We start from the raw sequence: 22,682 nt of genomic DNA on the forward strand, positions 1-22,682 counted from the left end.
ATAAATTTCTTTCACAATTCAAAAAGTTCTTAAATTATATTGATGCATAAATTTGAAGTGAAAATACATTTGCCCCGGGTTAATGATATATCAACAAATCCAGTATTTGTGTAAAGAGAAGAACCTCCTAAATTATACGCTACCGTTTCTTTAGGGAAAAATATTATGACATAGAATTGTAGATATATATTTTAAAATAATACATAACAAATTTAAATCTGATTATAGAAATATGAAATAAAAAACAATTTTTAAAATATAAATTTGAGGGGCTAAATGTATTTCTTTCTTGTAACTGCTTCCAAATTTTGACCACCTATTCTAGAAACACCTTGTATATAATAAACCCTGATATATAATATTTGAAATAAGTTAGTAAGATTGCCACTTTAAGTGTTGTGTACTTTTTGTTTTTTATTTTAATTACCTACTAATTAATTATCTTATACTATTTTAAATTTTACTTAAGAATGTTATAGGCAACACTTTATACATTGTTTGTAGATGAAAACTTTATTAAAAACATTTTAAAATTATATCAGTCTTAATAACATATGAATATAAAATAAAACCATTTTAACTTGAATTACTGTCACATTCTTCATCGTCCAAATCAATTGCTTCAACACTTTTATCAATTATACTGTTTAAAAATGCGTCAAAATTCTTATTGTTTAAATTGGTATCTTTCACAACATGTTTTTCTGAAATATCTGTTAAAAATTCTTTTGGTGTAATTATTTTATAATATATTTTATCACTTGAATCATTTTCTATAAAGTCTAGAAACAGTGGATGGATTATTTTTTCAAAATTATCATCGGTATCTTCACCATTCATTTCAAGGTCCAGTTGGACATTTGTATTATTTGTAACATCATCAACATCCTCTATTGTATCTATGGTTAGACCATACTTCTTTAAAATTTCTCTTAAATAATCGACAATTTCCAAAGCAGTTTTACTCTCTTCGTCCTCATTTGATTTTAAACATTCTATCAGTACAGAGAGGCATCCAATCTTACTCAATTTTTGCATAACTTTATTTAGTCTCGTTTTAATTTCAGATCCCTTCAGTGTGACAATTTTGCGCAGCTTCTTCGAAAAGGTCACTTCAGGGAACTCATTGTCGATCATTCCTTGCTCTTGTAATTCCTTACGTATAACCTGTTTCCAAAAATTCAATCCACAAATTTTAATTTCCGTTTCTGGATCGAATAAATTCATGTGGGATATTGAATAGTATATTTTGTTTAAATTTTCTTCAGATATGTAGTCTTCTTCTAGATATGCGGTAATAACATTTATAGCTTCAGGTCGTACGGACAAATCAGTTTTTAAAATTGTTATAAGATTCTCCTGTAACAAATGATTTATTAGTAACAAATAATAATATTATATTAGTAACATATAATAATATTTTATAAATGATGTTTTTTTAATCTAATACAAAGATACCATGTTATTGTGGTTGAAAAAAATTCAAAGTAAATTTATGTTGATAATTATTCAAATTTTAGTCGTTAAACCTAACAAACACTGTGCAAACTAAAGTAATGATAATTATTTTAAAAATTACCTCTAAGGTAGATAAATTATCAATTTCTCGCCATATTATAGGTGATTTTACAAACTCTTGCAAGCACTTAAGTGCGTTTTTCTTCACAATTGCTTCTGTTGTATTCTCCACTAATTTAAGCACTTCATTATGGAGATTATGTTCCAAAATTGTTTTCTGGAAATACGGATACTCTAAAAATATATTCATGAATACCATAATTAAAATGATGATCAATATCATACTTTCTTTTGCATTTTCTGAAATGACATGTAGCACTTCTAAAGCAGCGCTTGTTATTTCGGGAGATTTGTCTTGCATATTTTTTTTGATCAAAGGTCCTAGATACGTGATAGTTCCATCCTGGTCCGTATCAATAAGTAATGCCATATGTGGACATAAATATTTTGATATAGTTAGACTTATTAATTTGAGTGATTCAACTTTAACCTGTAAATTATTAACAATGTTAAATATTTATATTGTGCTAAAAAGTCAATACCTACCACATCCAAAACAGGTAACTGAAGAAAGTCAATTAAGTTTTTGAGAATTTGCATTGTTTCATATCCATCCTGCCATGACAAATTGAATCGATTTATAATAATGTTTGTAACGCCAAGAAGTGCAAGGAAAAATTCAATTCTTTCTTGAGTAATCCCACTTTCCCTGGTACGTTCACAAAAGATAAATAAGTCCTCAAGTAAATAAACAAATAATTTGAAAAATATTACAGCACTTTCTTTTAGCATGTATGTATGCATGGACTTTAAATTATTAAATGCAATCGTGGCTATAGGAGATATATGTGGAAGATTGAGAATTGCCAATTTAAGTTTGTAATACACTGGTAAGCACATGATATCGATTTTAGATAAAATTGAGTCGAAACATTGACCCCTTTGTTCATTTTCTTCTAGAGTTACGCCAAAATTTTTTCCGGTTAATTTGACGTCAATTGAGAGGAGAGGAATCATTTGTATGCACATAATTTCGATTTCAAAATTTGTAGAATATTGTTCTGATGAGATGTCCAAAAATTCACTAATATTTTTCCAATACATTAACGTCAACCTTCCAATTTCTAAAGTGTTTTCTACAAATCCTCTATTTACATTCAGACAAATTAAATTCCAAACATTTTTTATGTATTTTTTAATCGATTTGTGCTCCACATTTTTTCTTTTCATTACAAACGGATTTAGATCTAAAAAGTGTAAAGGTAGAAGCATCCTGCATAATTCGAATGTAAACACTTCGTCATCTGTGCTGTCTAAGAGTTTTTGCAGCATAGGTACAAAGCTCACCAGTATATTATATTGTAGGATCCAAGTTGGGAAGCTGTCACTAGTCAATTTATCGCTCAACTTGAATAGCATTTTACTGACCGCATATAGTGTAGCACTGAGTTTAATTTGTAGTTCAGGAAGTTTTTCTTTTTGATAACCCTCCTTTGTAACGATGGCATTCACCTCATACAACGATCTCAAAAAAATTTGAGCTATATCAATTATTAGCAGTTTGTGACTGGGCACAACTCGACACAATAAGTGACCCATAAAATCACATAATTTGTTGTTTATAGCTTCACAAGTAATTTCATTCTGTATCTCTAAGAAATTGCTCCAGAAGTAAAAGTGTGTCACCAGCCATTCTCTTCCAAACACTGTTTCAGTTAAAGAATCCAATAGATTCAAATAAGGCAGGTCCAAGGAATGGTCGGACTTCTCTTGTAACTTGTTCACTATTAATTGAATGTTATCGAAAATTTGAAATCGATGGATCACCATTAGTTTTTGTCGGTTGTTCGATAGGATGCACGTTAAGTCTATTAAAAATGTGATCTCTTCTATGTTTGGTTCACAGTCTCGGTACTTTGACAAGGATGTGGACAGCCATTTTAGGTAAATTGGTGATAGTTTCGTCAAATTATCCGATTTGGTCTCTAAAACAAAGAAATTTTTATGATGAATATAAGAATGTAATAAAAAACTTTATTTTTGTTTTTTAAAATACATGTTGTTAAGAATGAGAGGGAGTAAAAGTTAGACTGTCAGAGACTTTTCAACTCAAACTAATCTAATTCGTGAGACAATATATTTTTGCTGACAAAAAGTCAAATAATAATACAATTTAGAAATATTACAATGTCTAGGATAAATTGAAAAAGTAGTAGAACACATAAAAATTTGTTTACAAACTTAGAATCATTGCTAAACCTATTGTGTTAGAATGACCATGGAAATCCTAATAATCCCAGATAATTTTACTACGCATCCTCTGTTTGGCAATCATGGTGGTGTATAATTTATATATTAATGAATAAATACTTGGGTCGACACAAGTCGTGATTATTAATGATTCATAACGTGTTTTCCTAAAGTTTAATGAAGGATTTTAAATAACCGGTTTTATTTTAATGTACGATTTGAATTTTTCTTTAATGTTGTATTATGATCAAAAAGATATTATTACAATTAAATATAAGAAAGAAAAAAATTGTTAGACAAATATATTCACCTTGTTCTTTGATATATTGCAGAAACCTTTCTATTTTACCCTTTTGTATTTTAAATTTCGGGTCAAATATAATATTCAATACAGCAGCAAGTTTTCCTCTTTGAGTATCCATTTTTTAAATCGCCACACACTTCACCCTCTAAATGAGTTTTTGATAAAACTTTAACAGTTATTCAAATGAATCATCCCGATTTGTTTTGTTATTACTTTGTTACTATTATTCAATAAACAACATGGTTCACTGACGTGGGTATGTTTATAACTAATAATTTAAATTCACGATTCATTCTCGGCTATACTCGTGGCTATTTAACTTAAGTATAAAACGAAATACGTAACACAAGGCTGCGTTACAACTTTCACAGAGAAATGATTAAAAATTAAGGTAGATGAACACTAAACATTTCCGAGTATTCTTTACTAAATGTACATTAGCAACACTGACTTAAACATTCACGTTATCTTTCATATAAACGACTTATCAGTATTTCAATACTTATCTAAAATCCGTGTTTACTAAACTGAGTGGTCGTAAGAGACAGCAAATTTGATATTGATTTATTCATTCCTCTCAAATACAAGTTAAAAAATATACTTTCTAATTTTTTTAAGAGGTTATGTATGTAGCATAAATTAGTAATTTTTAAGTTTAGTGTGCTATTGGTAGAGATACAGTTTTATATTGGAAATTAATATATTTTAAGGTTATAATTTAATTGCACATAAGACAAAAAATCAGAAATGATTTAGAGTATATATATTTTTAGATATTTACTAGGATCCATTCCCATGAAACTCCAATGAAAATTGGGACAAAAGACTACAAGGATTCTTTTTTATATTTTTTAATAAATTATAAGTTTGTTCGGTTCGTACTATATGATCCAAATATGAACACCACGAATATGTCAATAAAAACTAAATCTTATTTAGTATTTTTATTAAATAATTAATAATTATTAACAATTAATGTTCTTTGTACATCATAATAAATTTATCTATAATTATTAAAATAATTATTATTAACAAATAGTAAAAACGTACTCTAATTTATGTACAAGAATATTTCGGAACAACATCACATTTATGCGGAAAATGATGCATAAAACTTTATAAAATCATGAAATCATTTACTATAGAATCTAAGATCACATCAAATTCAAATTCTTCATTGGTGGTGGTGGATTGTTGCACGACTACTGGCGTATTTACTTCCTTAATGGTTTGTAAAAACTCCATAGGGCTTACAGATTCATAATATGCAGCTACTTTAGTACCATCTGTGAACAAATCCAAAAATTGTTCACTGATATGGTCTTCAGGTGAATATAATTGTAAATCTAAATTTATATGATTGCATTTGATTGTAGCGTTTTTGGAGGAAGAACCGTCTAGGCTGTTTTCATCAAACTTGTAATTTACGAGAATATCTGAGAGTTCCTTAATAATTTTAATTGCCCTATTCTTTTCTAATGCTTCGTCACCCTTCCTTGCCTCGTTTAACACCGACAAGCAACCGATCGAACTCAATTTATTTAAAATGTTATTAAGCCGTTTAAATATCTGTTTTTCGTCTAATATGACAATTTTCCTTGTCATCTTAGAAAAGGTGACCTCCGGGAATTCATTATCAATCATTCCTTCTTCGTGCAAGCACATTTTGATTACTCTGTGCCAAAAATTTAACACATTCACTCGTACGTCAATTTGATGGTCGTATATTCCTAAATGTGCCATGTTGTTGTAAAGTTTTTCAACTTGCGAGTCACTGAGATGTTCTTCTTCAAAAAGAATTGTTAAAACATTCACCAGTTCTGATCGAATGCAGTCGTTCTCTTCGTGGGTTAGCATACAAAGAAAGACTTCCTAAAATAAACAAATATTTCAATATTTATTAATTGTGAATGAATGAAAATTTTTATACCTGAAAATTCACAATTGAAACTAAACGCTCCCAGAACTCGTTCACTAGTATCATTTTTTGCAGACACTTCAGTGCTTTTATTCTAACGCTTGATTCTTCTGTACTGCGGGCTATTTTCACCGCTATGTCACACAATTTAGACTCCAATATGATTTTCCTGTAATAGGGAAATTCTAAGAGATATGTTGTTGGAACAATTTATAAATATATATATCCTTACTTGATACAGCATATTGGGAGATCTTCAAAAGTACTTCCATGGCTGTGTGTCTAATGAGTACACAACTATCATGAAGCTTCGAATGGAGAAGCGGTCCAAGGGATATCATGGTGGGATCATTAGAATCCAGTAACAGAGCTAGATTAGGTGACATGTATTTTGATATTGCCAACTCAACCAACTTTAAAGCTTTCACGATCAACTAAAAACACAATTATTTTAGCTAATCAAAGATTTAAGATTAAAGGCATATCTCACCTCCACATTGAATTGATGAATTTGCAGAAATTCTATGATAGTGTTTAAGATGAAAATTGATTCAACGCTGGTTTTCCAAGACACGTCGTATTGTTCAATGTATATTAATATTGCTTGTAGTACCACATCAATTAATTTTTCATTATACATATTGGTAGTCAACGTATTACTTTTACTAATTTGATTCACAATATCTGCTAAATAATAAATTAAATATCTAAAGAAAATGGAAATGTTATCTTTGTTGTACATGTCATGTTTCTTTGATATATGTACAAGGGCTTCGATGCACTCAGATATAAGGCTGTCCTTTGCATTCAGTGTTTTGAGAAATTTCATCATAAGCGGCCAAGTATTTTTATTCGATTTGGAAGAAAGCAAATCTATAAAGTCGTCTCTGAAATCATCTCCGAAGGCGCTCGTCCTTCCTACTATTCTCTTATTTGATGACATCAGTGGCATCATTTGAAATATTAAGAGATCATGTTGAAAATCAAAAGGTAGTTTATCAGTCGTAATTTTCAGAAGATCACAAATCCGTCTCCAAAAAGTTTGACCAATATAACCCAATTCCAGAACATTACTATGAAATCCTCTGTCAATATTCACTTCTAAAATTTTTACAAGACTTTTTATATATTTCTCGACTAAATCTGCCTTTGAACTCTCTGATACTTCTTTTACTTCCAAAATTTGGGTCAATAGAAGACCCTTGGATATGTCCAGAGTAAATATTGGACTCCTTACTTTACCAAGCAAGGTGCAAAGAATAGTTTGCATATTAAATAGTTTTAGAAAGTACATTGTCCAGTATCGGAATGTTTGTATCGTAATATTTTCAGATAAATATACTAAACAATCATAATATCCCCGTATGGTGGGTCTTAAAGCCAAATACCACTGATGTTCAATTTCATCAGTTAAAGACTGTATCGGTGTCGACATAATATTTCTCATGGGTGTCAAGGCAATGTTGTACAGATCCACCAAAAATACTTTATTAGAAGGTGCTGCCTTTATAAACATTGCGCCATAAACCTTGATAACTTCCTTTGCAAGTCTTTCCGTGTAATGGCGGTGATGAATATCCACAACCGTTGTCCACTGGTTGCATCCAATAAGCCATTCCATACCAAAATTGGTTTGTGTTAAAGAATACAGTAATTTTATATAAGCTATGTTAAAGCTTTCATCTTCTCCGGTATTTAAACATGTTACAAGTCCAATTAGTCGATTGTAAATGTTGTAGTTGTGTAGCATCACAAAAGTAACAGGTTTTGTCGAGATGATGCCGACAATATTTAAAATAAACTTGACATTTTTCAGGGAAGGTTTTCCTAATTTGTACTTTAAAAGTGTAATGTCCGCCCATTTTCCAATGATTTGGCTGTTCTTCGTCAAATTTTGTGTTTTATTTTCTATAATAAAAAAAGGAATTAGAAATAATAAGTGATATACATGGTGCCTTATAATAATAATAATACATCTCCTTCTTTAAAATAGTATGTAAATGATAATTTTTAAATTGTGGTAGAAATGTATTTTTATAATTTTGTCTTGTAATTAACTGAAATAAATCATTAGGTACAACAACCTTGAAATGTTCGTGCGTAGATATACGTATTTATTATGAACATTTTATTAGAATTCAACTAATTAATGGGGACATTATAATAAAATAATAACATATTAACTTGCAATTAGTAGAGTAAATCAATTTTCAAATATATTTATAAATTATTTACTTCGATCAATATGAGCAAGATTAGATTAGGTATTAATAACCAACATTTCAAATAACATTTATTAGAGAAGGGCATTATTATGAACTACAAAAGAATTTAATTTTAAAATATAAACATCACTGATCACATGAATATTCTAATTAAAGAAGTACAGTGATAAACTGACTGATGTTATTGTTAATTATAATAATAGTTTAGTATTTTACAAATTAATTTTATAGTCAAATTTTATTCTTTAATAATTTAGTAATACATAATAATGTTATTTGATTGTAAATGACGGGAGCAGTAGGAATGTAAATTAATTTCCTGGGCCATTTTAAAACTTAAAACACCTGTGTCAATTTAAGAACACTTATCATGTATTACTGTAAATAACTACCTTGGAACATCTGATGTGTAACAAATATTATTTTATGTTTACCTATTTTGTTAACGACTGTAAGAAAATGTTCAATCGTTTTTTCATCTATATCTGCTTCCAAAATGCGATTTAGACACTTATGCAATTTTTTGTCGATGGCATTCATTATGTTAATAACATAATCAAGCTATCACGAACACAATACACACAACTGCCAATTTGTTGCTTGCATCAAAATCACACATTGTTTTTCCATATGCGCACGTGTTGTTGAACGTCTTTGTCATAAACAAACCAATTGAAATTATTGCGGGGATGCGCTGTCGACGTTTGCCTTGTGACAACTATATCTTCCAACGAACTGACTGCCTAAAATTATCTAGCACGATTTAAACGAGTAAACAAGTTTTGATATGAGAAGCATTATTACTATCAAGTAGAACCTATTTAATTGCTGAAATAAATTATCAAGCATATAAGTAGTACAAATTATTGAAAAAACGTTTGATTTGTACATGTAAAGATACCTTTTCTAAGGTTACATAATTATATAAAAAATGTGAATTATTACATTTAATAAGTATTTAACTCAAACGGCCTGAACATAAGTTGATCGACAACTCGAAACACAAATTTAATGAGACTTTATCAGAGGTGACTCGTCGAATAAAAAGATGAAAATATCAATTAAATAAATAACGATATATATAATACAAATCTGTTCACATAATCAAATAAAGTTTGCCAGCCGCCATTGACTATCGTGACTGTACACAATTTTTGTCTCAAGCACCTTTAGTTTCCTTTGTTTCTTTTGATTCCTGGTAATGTACTTGTATATCTATCTAAGCATCTTTTCTTGTTCAATTTGAATTAATGGCTAATTATATATTTATTAAATTATATAAATTTTTATACAGTTTTAATATGTAATAAAATAATAAAAAATTACAGTCGAAAACATTTATTAACTACTTATTTATTAATAAAAGTCCTTTTATTATGAGAAAACATTTCATCAAAATCATCTTTAAAGCAGTTCGTTCATTATAGATTGTACGTATTCCTAAAGTTAATCTTCAACAGATTCACCCCTGTAGCAGAAATTGTTCCTATATCTGATTAAATATTAAATTGAAAACTTTCATCTAGTTGGTCTCTTCCTCTACTTTACTGCTAATAGCTATTCTACTCAATGAAAGTAGACGTCCTTGCTTGGTGTTCATGAATCTTCTCAGTCCTTTTATTATTTCTTCATTTAGTGTGGCAATTTTCTTTGTCTGGTCTTGATAGACATTTCTCGTGTAACTTTATCCTAAAAATGTAAGACATTATTATTCATAAATTTAATTGATAATCATATATTCCAGTTAATCAATATCAATAAATTTATTGTACAACACATAAATATCTCTGCCCTATGGTTAGTTTTAGGTTGAATTTTGGAATATTTACCTACAATTTCTTAGAGTATGTGGTGGTACGCCAAATCTTCGTGAAATATTTAAGACATTTAAAGCCTCCACTCTTAATTTATTGTCTTTACATTTCTGAGGAAAATTTAATATCTTGTGATGTCTTGAATTTATGATAGTATTTCTAAAATTAAAACATACCTGTTAGTGCTTTGCTAGAAATATCAAATAATAATTCCAAGGCAGTCCCTGACCTTTTTTTATCTTCAGAGTGTAGTTCAGATTTGATTAAAGGACCTATAGAATTAAACGAAGAATCATCTGTATTCATTAAGATATACATGTGCTTATTTATATACATGTCAAATTATTAGCTGTAATTGTTGTGGTAGTTTTTTTTAAATCCAATTAAATTACAGAATACACTTCTGATAAAAGTTTTGGTAAGACACTCGGTAATCAATTTAAAACTTCCGTTTCAAAACCATCTTTCCTTAACAAATCAAAATCTTAAAATGTGGTCGCAAGAGCATCTAAAATGACTAATATGAAGTTTCTGATTTTTTAAAACAGTTTTGTATTGTTTTATTGTCCGTTTCATCAGAAACTAAATAATATATGTAGAATTTTATTATTTGTCTCACATTGCCATCATTCCGAAAAAAACAGTGCATGATTGGGAGTAATTATAATAGTTTTACGTCCATTTTATCTAAATTATCTGTAATTGTAAAGTTATAATAAAATAAATAAAACTACACATATAATTTAAAATATAATTTATTAAATATATACAAATAATATAAAAACATGTGATATTTGAAAGTGACCTAATCAACATCTTTGTTTGATTGCAGTATGTTTCCTAAAATTTCAGCTAAACTAGGAATTTTGACATCATTGATTACCATAACTTTTGAATTAATATCTATTATGTTCATCAGAAACACTTTAGCAGTAACAATTTCTGTATCTGCGTAGAAATCTGTACGAATTTTAGAACTTATATTTTTACAATAACTTTCATCTGACTCTATGTTATAAAGGTTGACATTGTATCGTTCTAAAATAGTTAAGAGTTTGTTTATTACATTTCTACAAACATTAGATTCTTCTTTTTTACTACTAATTGCTATCCTACTTAGCACAAATAAGCACCCTGTGTCACTTAATGTATTCATCACTTTCCTCAGTCTTTTTATTATTTCTACTTCATCTAATACAACAATTTTTTTTGAATCCTTAGAAAATGTGACTTCAGGAAACTCATTATCAATCATACCTTGTTCAGATAAGAGTTTCGCAATAACTTCTTCCCAAAAATATAGAATATTTATTCTAACATTTAAATCGTAATCATATACTCCTAGATGTGTTACAATCTTATAAATTTCATTCACTTGATCTTCAAAAAAGTAGTCCAAACTGTATATTATTGATATAAGTGTCACAGCTTCTGCTCTTAAAGCGTCCACTCGTTCATTTTTCAAAAGTCCAATGAACTCATCCTACAAGCATTAGTTGCAATTTATCAGCGTCAAAATCGATAAACAATACTTACCAATAATTGACGAGAAGATACAATTTTCCAAATTTTGGTTATATTTACCATGTGTTTCAAACATTTAATTGCCTTTAATCTTAAATTCTGCTCTTTATTTGTCATTGCAATACTTAAAATCTTTGTATGCAATTCGGAATTAATTATAATTTTTTCTAATAGTGGATATTCTAAAAATTATTTGTATATTATTTTATAATTCTGTACACTTATAAATCAATAATTTCATACATACCTAATTTTGCTTTTTTACATATAACCCGTAATAAGTCTAAGGCCTCTTCTGAAATTTTTGTATCGTCTCCACATAGAAAAGAGTGAACTAAAATTCCTATCACATTTAAGGGGGAATCCTCAGTTTCCATCAGAAGTATCATATTCGAACACATGTGTTTGTTAATGCAAAGTTTAGCGAGATTTAAAAATTTAATAATCATCTGAAATTACCAATAATGCATTCAATGAATTGAACATTATAAGGAATTTTTTAAATTAATCACACTTATGTACGAAATTTATTTACAAGCAATGTGTTAAGATACAAATATTGATGATTAATAAATAATTAAGTATACTTAACCTCTGAAGACAGTTTCATATTCGTAACGTAGTCAGTGATTATCCTCAAAACGTCTATTGATTGAACTGCATCCTTCCAAGACAAATCGAATTCTTCAATAAAAATAGTAAGACCATCTAATGTACCCAGAAGATACTCCTCATTATAATAAGGTGATTTGAAGCCATTGTTTCTCAATATATCGGGAGCAACATCGTCTAATCCGTATACCAAACATTGAAATAAAAAGTTTACAGTTGTTCTACTGCACATGTGTCTAGCTTTTACACATGATTGTATTGATTGAGCACATAATTGAGGACGACTCTCCTTTACCAATAAATCCTTGTATTTTCTAATAACATTCATTTCTTCTCGGTCCATAGACTTAACCACGTCATCTCTGACAAGTTCACGTATATCATCATTTGCAACTAGCGAGAAAAGTTGTCTTCCATACACTTGGAACAATATAGTAAAACTTGGCATTCGTAGTAAAAATATTAAAAACAAATCTAAACGATCATCTAATTGTAAAGAAGGAACATCAATAATTTTGTTTATGTGATGCCATAAAACAATGCAATGAAATACAACTTCGTGAACGATGTCTGGACAATTTTTATCAATAATAACTAACAAGATTTCGATAATTTTACATTTTAAATTGTTTATGAATTTTTTATGGCATTCATAATTTTTTAATTCTAGTAATTTCATTGACAATAACAATTTGCTTAAATAAATTATGAGATCTGGATCTCTTGCAAAAATTAAAATACTATTTAATAGTTCGTTAAAATTTAGTAATGTGCAGTCAATCCTAATCCAATGTGAAATTTTCTGGATATTTGCAAATGTATAAACGAAGGACTCATCTAGAAATTTTAAAGTTGGCATTAGTTCTTTTTTCAGTTCCTGTTCTGTAATATTGTATAAGTTTCCAGTGATTTTATCATTCAGTTGTAAAAATGGACTATATACTTTCTTAGTAAAGTCTAGTAAGAGTAATTTATTGTCCTCAATGACATTGGCTTGGAAATTTATTGTAAATTGAACGAGTTCTTTTGGTACCAGTTCTGTAGCAATGGTTTCAAAAATATTGCACCACGAATAAAATGTTGTACTCAACCAACGGTTAGAATATTCACTATAAGTAAAGGAGTTTAACATATTTAAATAAACTTTCATTAAATCTTTTTCCTTGGTCACATTCATTCGATTTAATGTTGCAATAGTTGTCACTAGTGTATCGTCCTGGTGTAATAGAAGAAAATTTAATTCGTTTAACGTAAATGGTGTGAGCAGCTCTATAAAAAATATCATAGACTTTATCGAAGGCATGTTGTATTTCCATGATTGTACAACGTTTGCAATCCAGTTAAAAAAAATACTCGTGTTGTTCGAGATTTGCTGATTAGTATTTAACGCTAAAAAAATATATTTCAGTATTTTTGACATAATTACTGATAAAAAATCAATGTAGGAAACTGACACTTCCATCAATTTCAATTAAATATGTAAACTAAAAAACTTTATAACATAACCAATTGTACTGTATTCCTAATATCTCCGAAGTACGGATAAATTTTACAACGTTATAATTACAGTAAAACTAAATAATATTGAATGTCAAGTAATAGTTACCTTCAGCTTTAACATAATCTAGAAGTAGTCGACGTTGTCTATCATCAAGAATAAATTTGTTGTTATAAATATTATTTAAAACATTTTCTAATTGCATTTGTTCGTGACTCATGACTAACAATAATCTAACGACACTAATGTTTAAACACTCTACAACCTGGATTCATCCTAGTGCGTCTTTACTTATCAGCGGTGTCGTTGGAGGGGGGTCGTTGAAAACAGTTAATATTTAATTAATTATTTTATTTATATTTTAGTGGTGGAGTGAAATGGAGTCAAATAAATGAGGTTTAAGGATCTACCAGGAAAATGCTTCTTATTTTCATAATTTATTAACCCAAATTTAACTAACATGAATTTAAAATATCAATTAAACCAACTTACTTAATCACTGTGTAAAGTTAAGTCAATCAAAAACTTGGAATTTCTAGGAATTTATGGGATAACCATAGTAGACCTGTTTCATGGGTCACAAATATAAAAATATGAGGATCATATCAGTAAATTTGAGTACGTAATAGAAGTAATGTTGGTTACATACACTCAAAATGTTTTAGCAGATAAAAAAATATCAATGGTAATGTCACTTTCACAAAATGGCAGTTCAAGGTAGCCATTCATTGATTACCCGATATAACATCATTTGTCATTTTAAAAAGAACTTTTTAAACTTTACCACAATTTGTTGAAACATCCAAAACCTTTGTATGTTGATTCGAGTTTAGAATTATAGTTCAAAGATGTGGATATTCTAGAATAAAGCTTATTTTCAAAAAAAAAAAAAAATATTTTTATAAAAAATAAATTTAGCAACTTGGTTAAGGGGTGTAGTGTATTTCCATTTCCATTCCAGTCAGTTTTTTTCATATATTAAATATACGTGGTTTCTACGTATGCACACTAATCAGTGAAGTACGTATATTCAAGCTATTCATTTATTTACGTCAAGTATAATTTTTCTACACTTTAAAATTAACTTTTTATTACTATTAATTTGACGAGTAAATATAATACAAATAAAACTACATATATAAAAACATAATTTATTAAAAAATTAAATACAAGAATATAAAAACGTGTGATTTACAAAACTAACTTAATCTACGTCTTTGTTCGATTGTAATATGTTGTCTAAAATTTCATCTAGGCTAGGAATTTTAACATCTTTGATTACTGTTACTTTTGAGTTAATATCTATTATGTTCATCAGAAACGCTTTAGCAGTAACAATTTCTGTATCTGCGTAGAAATCTGTATGGATTCTAGAACTTGTATTTTTACAATAACTTTCATCTGACTCTATGTTTTGAAGATTGACATTGTACCGTTCTAAAGTAGTCAGGAGTTTGTTTATTACATTTCTACAAACATTAGATTCTTCTTTTTTACTACTAATTGCTATCCTACTCAGCACAAATAAGCACCCTATGTCACTTAATGTATTCATCACTCTTCTCAGTCTTTTTATTATTTCTACATCATCTAATATTACAATTTTTTTTGAATCCTTAGAAAATGTGACTTCAGGAAACTCATTATCAATCATACCTTGTTCCGATAGGAGTTTCGCAATTACTTCTTGCCAAAAATGTAGAATGTTTATTCTAACATTTAAATCGTAATCGTATACTCCTAGATGTGTTATAATATTGTAAATTTCATTCACCTGATCTTCAAAAAAATAGTCTAAATTGTATATTGTTGATATAAGTGACACAGCTTCTGCTCTTAAAGCGTCCACTCGTTCATTTTTCAAGAGACCGATGAATTCATCCTATAAACATTTATTGTAATTTATCAATATTATAAATGACAAACCATACTTACCAATAATTGACGAGAAGTCATGTTTTTCCAAATTTGACCCATATTTACCATGTGTTTTAAACATTTCATCGCCTTTAATCTTAAATTCTGCTTCTTATTTGCCATTGCAATGTTTAAAGTAGTTGTATGTAATTTCAAATTAAGTAGAATGTTTTGTAAATGTGGATACTCTGCAAAATTTTACTAAATAATAGATGTGTAAATAAATAATTGTGTATATACCTGATTTTGCTTTGTTACATATAACACATAACAATTCTAAAGCCTGTTCTGAAATGTTTGTATCGTCTCCAGATAAAAAAGAAACAATTAAAGTTCCGATTGCATTTAAGGGAGAATCCTCCGTGTCCATTAAAAGTATCATATTCGGACACATGTGTTTGTTTATACAAAGTTTGGCGAGATTTAAAAATTTAATAATCATCTGAAAATATCATTAGTGAGGTCAAATAAGTATTAACAATTTTTTAAAATATTTATAATTATAAATATTGATGTAAATAAGTATACTTAACCTGTGAAGACAGTTTCATATTAGTAACATAGTCAGTAACTATCTTTAAAACGTCTATTGATTCAACTGCATCTTTCCAAGACAAATCAAACTCTTCAATTAAAATAGTAAGACCATGTAACGTAGCTATAAGGTACTCCTCGTTATAATAAGGCGATTTAAATCCTTTGTTTTTCAATAAATCAGGGGCGATATCGTCTAATGCGTATACCAAACATTGAAATAAAAAGTTTATAGTTCTTCTACTGCACATATGCCTAACTTTTATACAGGATTGTATTGATTGAGCACATAATTGGGTGCGACTCTCCTTTACCAGTAAATCCTTGTATTTTTTAATAATATTCATATCTTCTCTGCTCATAGCTTTAAATATATCATCTCTAATAAGTCCACGAATATCATCATTCGTCCATAACGAGAAAAGTTGTTTTCCGTATACTTGAAACAATATCGTGAAACTCGGCATTCGTAGTAGAAATATTAAAAACAAATCTAAACGATATTCTAATTTCAAGACAGAAACATCGATAATTTTGTTTATGTGATGCCATAAAATAATGCAATGAAGTAACACTTCTTGCATGATATCTGGACATTTTTTATCAATAACCACTGAAAAAATTTCAATAATTCTACATTTTAAATTGCTTATGAATTTTTCATGGCATTCGTAGTTTTTTAATTCTAGTAATTTCATTGACAATAGCAATTTGCTTAAATAAATTATGAAGTCTGTATCTCTCGCAAAAATTAAAATACTATTTAACAGCTTGTTAAAATTTAGTAGTGTACAGTCAATACTAATCCAGAATGATATTTGTTGGTTATTTGCAAATGTATAAATGAAAGATTCAACTAGAAATTTTAAAGTTGGCATCAATTCATTTTTCAGTTCATATTCCTTAATGGTGTTTAATTTTCCTGCTAAAATTTTGTCATTTAGTTTTAAAAATGAACCGTATAATATCTTGGAAAAATCTATTAAAAGCAATTTATTATCCTCTATAACATTGGCTTGGAAATTTACTGAAAACTGGGCAAGTTCCTTTGGTACTAGTTCAGTACCAATAGTGTCAAAGATATTGCTCCACAGATAAAATGTTGTACTCAACCATCGGTTAGAATATTCATTATAAGTAAAGGTGTTTAACATATTTAAGTAAACTATCATCAAATCTTTTTCCTTGGTCACATTCATTTTGTTCAATGTTACAATAGTTGTCACCAGCGTATCATTCTGATGTAATAGAAGAAAATTTAATTCGTTTAATGTAAATAGTGTGAGCAAATCTATAAAAAATATCATAGACTTTATCGAAGGTGTGTTGTATTTCCATGATCGTACAACGTTTGCTATCCAATTAAAAAAAGTATTCGTGTTCTTTGACAGTTTCTGGTTAGCATTTAACGCTAAAACAAAATATTATTTCAATCAATTTTGTAATAATTAATCGTAAAAAATCAATATTACAAACAAAATAACTGACACTCTTATCAGTTTCATTTAGGTACCTAAACGAAAAAGCCAATATAACCAATATAATGTTATTGGTAGTGCTAGTATTTCCGAACTATGAATTATTTAATCACTTTACAACACTATAATTATAATAAAGCGATGGAGTACAACTAAATAATTTTGAATGACAAACGGTAGTTACCTTCAGCTTTAACATAATCTAGAAGCAGTTGACGTTGTCTGTCATCAAGAATAAACTTGTTGCTATAAATATTATTTAAAACATTTTCTAATTGTATTTGTTCGTGATTCATGACTGACAACAATCTAACGACACTAATGTTTGAACACGATAACCTGGATGTATCCCAGTGCGTTTTTACTTATCAGCGGTGTCGTTGGAGGAGGGAAGTTGAAAATAGAAAATATCTTATTAATTATTTTATTATAATTGTGGATCGATTGTGTCATTCAAATAAATGAAGTTTAGGAATCTTCAAGAGAAATACATCTTATTTTCATTCAATACAAATCTACCTAACATAAATTAAAAATATCAATTAAACCAGTTTACTTAATTACTATGCATAGATATGTCAAATAAACGACGATTAGGAATCTCTAAGAAAAATACTTATTTTCATAATGTATTAATCGAAATCTGTCAGACATAAATTTAAAATATTATTCTATAAAAGTAACTTTTATCACTGATCACTGACTGTCTCACTGTCGAGATAAATAATGACTCGGATTCCCTAGGGATAGAAGAACTAGGATTTGTTCCTAATAATTCTTTGGTCATGGACATACAAAATGATTAAATAGCAGTACCTATGCATTTTCTAAAATATAAGATAATGAAGTATCGAATGCGTAATGTTGGTTGCAACATATGTTTTACCAGATAGCAAGTTGTAAAATTTTAGACAAACAAAATTTGTCAAACATTCACAACACGTAATAACGTCGAATAAAATTGTTTATTAATTTCCGATAAATATTATTTTAATCTCGTTTTATTAATTGGTTCTGACGGCACTTTTATAAATAAACAAGAATAATGTAGAAATATATTTTATTCAAATTTGTTTGTATTTGAACATTACATTCAAACTTTTTTAAAATATTACCAAAATACCTTGCTTTTATAATGTTATCAGTCAATTGTGTTCTTATGTTCAAGCATTATTTTATCCAAAAGTTCATCTAAAGTATGAACTACTTTTTGTTCTTTTGTTACATGTTCTGAATTACCATCCATTACATTTTCCAAAAAATGTCGAACAGTAACAATTTCTGTATCTGGATAAAGATCTGTATGCATTCTACATAGTTTCTTCTCAGTGTATTGGCTCTTTTCTTGCTCTATGTTACCAATTTCCACATTATATTTTTTTAAAATTTCCAATAGTTTATTGATTACATTCCAACATATATCTTTTTCTTCTTTTTTGCTACTTATAGAAATTCTGAATAACACGAAGAGGCATCCTACCTCGCTGAGTGTATTCATTACTTTTCTCAATCTTTTCAATATTTCTTGATCATCTAGTATAATAATTTTCCTCGTATCCTTTGAAAAAGTAACTTCTGGAAATTCGTTATCAATCATACCTTGTTCGGATAAAAGTTTTTCGATTACTTTTTTCCAGAAATGAAGCACGTTTACTCTCACTTCCAATTCATAATCATAGACACCAAGGTGTGACATAATATTGTATAATTCATTCATTTGTTCATCTATGAAATAATCTTCATCATAAATTGATATTATCAAACATACTAATTCAGCCCTCAAACTGTCCACCCTTTCGACTTTAAGAAGACCTATAAATTTATCCTGCAAAAATAATTTTAACCAATTATTATATTATTAACATAATTGTAAATTTTCTTACCATTATTTTTCGGCAAGAGATAGTTTGCCAAATATGTTTAATTTTTACTAAATATTTTAAACACTTCAGGGCTTTTAATCTTAAGTAACTGTTATCACAGTTTGTTGAAATATCCAAAACCTTTCTATGTAGATTCGAGTTTCGAATAATAGTTCTAAAATGTGGATATTCTAGAATGAAGATATTTTTAACGAGGGTTCACAAATTAATTTTAAAAGTTACCAGAAACTGCTTTTTCAGACACGGCAAGTAGTAAGTCCAAAGCTCCTCCAGATATTTCGATATCTTCCGATAATGAATGAGTTTCAACTAAAGGGCCTATAGAATTTAAAGGAGAATCTTCAGTGTCAACTAGAAGGATTAAATTAGGACACATATGCTTATTGATACAAAGTTTGGCCAGATTTAAGCATTTGTTGATTGTCTAAAACATTAGAGAGCACCCTTAATTTAAAATTAGATCAATTTTATGACTACTTTTAGAAGGATTTCATAGTTTACCTGTGGTGATAGATTTAATTTAGTAAGGTATTCCGTAACAATCTTTAGAACCTTTATTGTTTCCACACCATCCTTCCAAGACAAATCAAATTCCTCAATTAATATAGTAAGACCATTTAATGATTCAGATATGTATAATTCGTCATAAAATGGGGACTTAAATCCATTGTTTTTGAATATATCCGGCGCAATGTCTTCTAAAGTGTACACTAATATTTGAAATATATATGTTATGGTAATTCTATCGCAAAAATGTCTGGCTTTTAAACATAATTGAATAGCTTTAGATGCAAATTGAGAAAGGAACATTTCTTCCATTACTAAATTTCTAAATTTATAGAAAAGATCTATTGCTTCATTACCCATAGCTTTTAACATATATTCACTTATCATTTCTCGAATATCATCTTCCAACCATAAAGCGGTCATATTTCTTCCAAGAACTTGAAACATGACGACACAAATTGGTGTTGTAGAAATAGCAATCAAAATTAAATTCAATTTATAATCAGATTGTAAAGATGGTAAGTCGATAATTTTGCTTACATCATTCCACAATAATAGGCAATGATATAATATATCAAGAACATTATTGGTACACTTTTTATTGATATTTAATATTAAAATTTCCTCCATTTTACTTTTTAAACTTGTTACAAATTTTTTGTGGCAATTATAGTTCTTCAACTCAAGAATTTTTATGAATAATATTAATTTACTCAAATGAAGAATGAATTCTCTGTCACTCACAACTTTTAACAAATTGTTTAGTAACTTGTTGAAGGGATGTAATGTACTTCCTGTTCCATTCCAGTAAGATTTTTTTTCATTTTGAAACAATATATATTGAAAACTTTCATTTAGAAACTTTATAGTTGGTATTATTGCTTTATATAACTCATCCTCATTTGTTCCATTTAAATTGCCTGTGTTTATTTTTCCGTTTAGTTCCATAAATGGTTTCAATACTATTTTAGAAAAATCTATCAAAAGTAATTTATTTTGTTGAATAACATGGGCACGGATGTTTGCGGTGAATTCGGCCAATTCTTTTGTCACCAATTCAGTTTTTATAGTATCAAAAACATTACACCACAAATTAAAAGAGGAAACCAACCAATGGTTAGAATACTCATTGAAAATGAATCTGTTTAGCATTTTCAAATAAACTCGCATCAGATCAGCGTCTTTAGTAACATTCATTTTTTTCAACATGGCAAGAGTTTTTACCATTATATCACCCTGGTGTAGAAGAAGGAAGTTTATCTTGTTTGAACTGAATTCTGTAATTATGTCTATGAAGAATATCATAGAGTTGACTGATGGTGTTGCAGACCCCCATGATTTAACTACACTTTCTATCCAGTTGGAAAATATGCTGGTGTTTTTCGTAAGCTGCTGATTTTCGATTGATGCTAAAACAATTGAAAGTTATTAAACAGATCTGATACTCTTATTTAATAGTAAATTATAAAAATTAAAATATGATAGATGCACAAACACAATAATTCAATTTAATTAAAAAATAATAAAGGAAATGATTTTGCCTAGTTAATATAAGTTATTTTCTAAGAATTCTAATAATTCAAAAGCGTAACATTAATAATATACGGAATAAAAAATAACAGTTGACATATAGTTAAAACGCAACAATTAATATAATTTGATAATTACCCTCTTCTTTAACATAATCTAAAAGTAACTGACGTAAACAATCACTTAGGATCCAGTTGTAGTTGTAAATACCATTTAAGACACTTTCCAACTTTATCTGTTCGTAGTTCATTTTATTAAAACAATCTAAATCTAATAGCACAGTTTTATTACGCACAATCAGTTGAATACATCGAGTAAGGTCGAGATACTTGTTGAAGTGGGTTCTCAGTGCTTAATCTACAGTCTACTATTATTTTAACTGTACTGTAAATATATTGCCATGTTTGACAAAATAGTTACAATTAGGCAACATTATGTCATTGGACGAAATTGTTTAATACCAAATTATTGTTCACGTGATAATTTAAGATTACAATTCATGGAAATACATGTGCATGTGCAGTATACTAAAATGAGATAAAGGAGATTTAGATAATTTAGACAACAAAAATTAAGTTTTTCACATTTTCGTCATATTACGGAATTTAGAAAATATTATTTGTATTGGTTACTTCAACATTGATTGATTAGGCAACCTATATTACATGTAATAATATTTTTTTAAATTATTATTATATTGAAATCATTGACGAGAACTGAAATAAAACATTAAAAATGAAGATCAATAAATTTTACTATTATTAACTACTTTTTTTTTGGAACAAAGGGGAAATTTTAAAAACCTCCCTCCTGGTACCGATCCGAAGATCATGACCAAATATGTCAGATACATGAAAATTCATGTAGGAATGACAAGACATGTATGTATGCGAGGCATACATGGGTTTACTGAACCAGAAGACGCAAGGCAAATATACCAGCCCCCTGTCAGCTGGTTCAGAAAGATCAAAACCAATCGAGGAAGGTCGGAGATCCTTCTGGGAAAGAATTGAAATTGTAATTAGATACGTTAGCTTCCCACTGCCACTGGCTTATGGAGTGGTCCTGGGGATTAACTACAATAATTACGAAGTTTTAAAAAGCAGCTCAGTGATTGTAACACAAGTAGTTTATCAACTATAAAGAATATTTGCATTAAACATTGACAAT

At 28.6% G+C, this 22,682-nt stretch overlaps 3 protein-coding genes and 1 long non-coding RNA gene across 6 annotated transcripts; all 4 read right to left on the reverse strand.

The window, feature by feature from the left end:
- Nucleotides 1–494: 494 nt before the first annotated feature.
- LOC109594551 (uncharacterized) lies at nucleotides 495–17,900 on the reverse strand. Its single transcript, XM_049969952.1, has 15 exons — nucleotides 17,777–17,900; nucleotides 16,114–17,525; nucleotides 15,821–16,022; nucleotides 15,599–15,768; nucleotides 14,874–15,545; nucleotides 11,405–11,512; nucleotides 8,650–8,776; nucleotides 6,481–7,898; nucleotides 6,223–6,424; nucleotides 6,003–6,175; nucleotides 5,192–5,944; nucleotides 2,065–3,501; nucleotides 1,804–2,008; nucleotides 1,580–1,752; nucleotides 495–1,359 (listed from the first exon to the last, which is right to left on the reverse strand). Exons 1-15 carry the CDS (start codon nucleotides 17,886–17,888, stop codon nucleotides 577–579), a joined length of 7,947 nt encoding a protein of 2,648 aa, XP_049825909.1. The 5' UTR covers nucleotides 17,889–17,900; the 3' UTR covers nucleotides 495–576.
- LOC126266329 (uncharacterized) lies at nucleotides 9,553–10,213 on the reverse strand. Its single transcript, XR_007548746.1, has 2 exons — nucleotides 10,045–10,213; nucleotides 9,553–9,904 (listed from the first exon to the last, which is right to left on the reverse strand). It is a non-coding gene; the product is annotated as an uncharacterized LOC126266329 (long non-coding RNA).
- Nucleotides 10,769–13,935, reverse strand: LOC109606449 (uncharacterized). The gene is made up of 5 exons (XM_049970246.1): nucleotides 13,772–13,935; nucleotides 12,146–13,554; nucleotides 11,801–12,002; nucleotides 11,566–11,735; nucleotides 10,769–11,512 (listed from the first exon to the last, which is right to left on the reverse strand). Exons 1-5 carry the CDS (start codon nucleotides 13,881–13,883, stop codon nucleotides 10,835–10,837), a joined length of 2,571 nt encoding a protein of 856 aa, XP_049826203.1. The 5' UTR covers nucleotides 13,884–13,935; the 3' UTR covers nucleotides 10,769–10,834.
- Nucleotides 17,901–18,636: 736 nt separating the features above from the next.
- Nucleotides 18,637–21,914, reverse strand: LOC109594533 (uncharacterized). 3 transcript variants are annotated; one of them, XR_007548745.1, is made up of 5 exons: nucleotides 21,651–21,914; nucleotides 19,977–21,391; nucleotides 19,698–19,899; nucleotides 19,476–19,629; nucleotides 18,637–19,417 (listed from the first exon to the last, which is right to left on the reverse strand). XR_007548745.1 is itself a non-coding variant. In XM_049970245.1 (5 exons), exons 1-5 carry the CDS (start codon nucleotides 21,760–21,762, stop codon nucleotides 18,734–18,736), a joined length of 2,583 nt encoding a protein of 860 aa, XP_049826202.1. In that variant the 5' UTR covers nucleotides 21,763–21,894; the 3' UTR covers nucleotides 18,637–18,733. The 3 variants fall into 3 exon arrangements, 2 of the variants coding, with proteins under 2 accessions (XP_049826202.1, XP_019865308.2); XM_049970245.1 differs by having other exon boundaries at nucleotides 19,476–19,645; nucleotides 21,651–21,894; XM_020009749.2 differs by having other exon boundaries at nucleotides 19,476–19,645; nucleotides 19,698–21,391; nucleotides 21,651–21,884.
- Between the last annotated feature and the right edge of the window lie 768 nt (nucleotides 21,915–22,682).

Source organism: Aethina tumida, chromosome 7 (genome assembly GCF_024364675.1).
Source record: "Aethina tumida isolate Nest 87 chromosome 7, icAetTumi1.1, whole genome shotgun sequence".
Classification (NCBI taxonomy): Eukaryota; Metazoa; Arthropoda; class Insecta; order Coleoptera; family Nitidulidae; genus Aethina; species Aethina tumida.

Excerpts from the sequence above, each read along its gene's own strand:
- LOC109594551 (XM_049969952.1), bottom strand. The coding sequence starts at position 17,888 with ATGAATCACGAACAAATACAATTAGAAAATGTTTTAAATAATATTTAT. Across the intron at positions 15,769-15,820 it reads ATGTAACAAAGCAAAATCAG|AGTATCCACATTTACAAAAC; the intron begins GTATATACACAA and ends AAAATTTTGCAG. Across the intron at positions 5,945-6,002 it reads TTTCAATTGTGAATTTTCAG|GAAGTCTTTCTTTGTATGCT; the intron begins GTATAAAAATTT and ends TGTTTATTTTAG.
- LOC109606449 (XM_049970246.1), bottom strand. The coding sequence starts at position 13,883 with ATGAGTCACGAACAAATGCAATTAGAAAATGTTTTAAATAATATTTAT. Across the intron at positions 13,555-13,771 it reads AGATTATGTTAAAGCTGAAG|CGTTAAATACTAATCAGCAA; the intron begins GTAACTATTACT and ends ATATTTTTTTAG. Across the intron at positions 11,513-11,565 it reads TATCTTCTCGTCAATTATTG|GATGAGTTCATTGGACTTTT; the intron begins GTAAGTATTGTT and ends TAATGCTTGTAG.
- LOC109594533 (XM_049970245.1), bottom strand. The coding sequence starts at position 21,762 with ATGAACTACGAACAGATAAAGTTGGAAAGTGTCTTAAATGGTATTTAC. Across the intron at positions 21,392-21,650 it reads AGATTATGTTAAAGAAGAGG|CATCAATCGAAAATCAGCAG; the intron begins GTAATTATCAAA and ends CAATTGTTTTAG. Across the intron at positions 19,418-19,475 it reads TCTCTTGCCGAAAAATAATG|GATAAATTTATAGGTCTTCT; the intron begins GTAAGAAAATTT and ends TTATTTTTGCAG.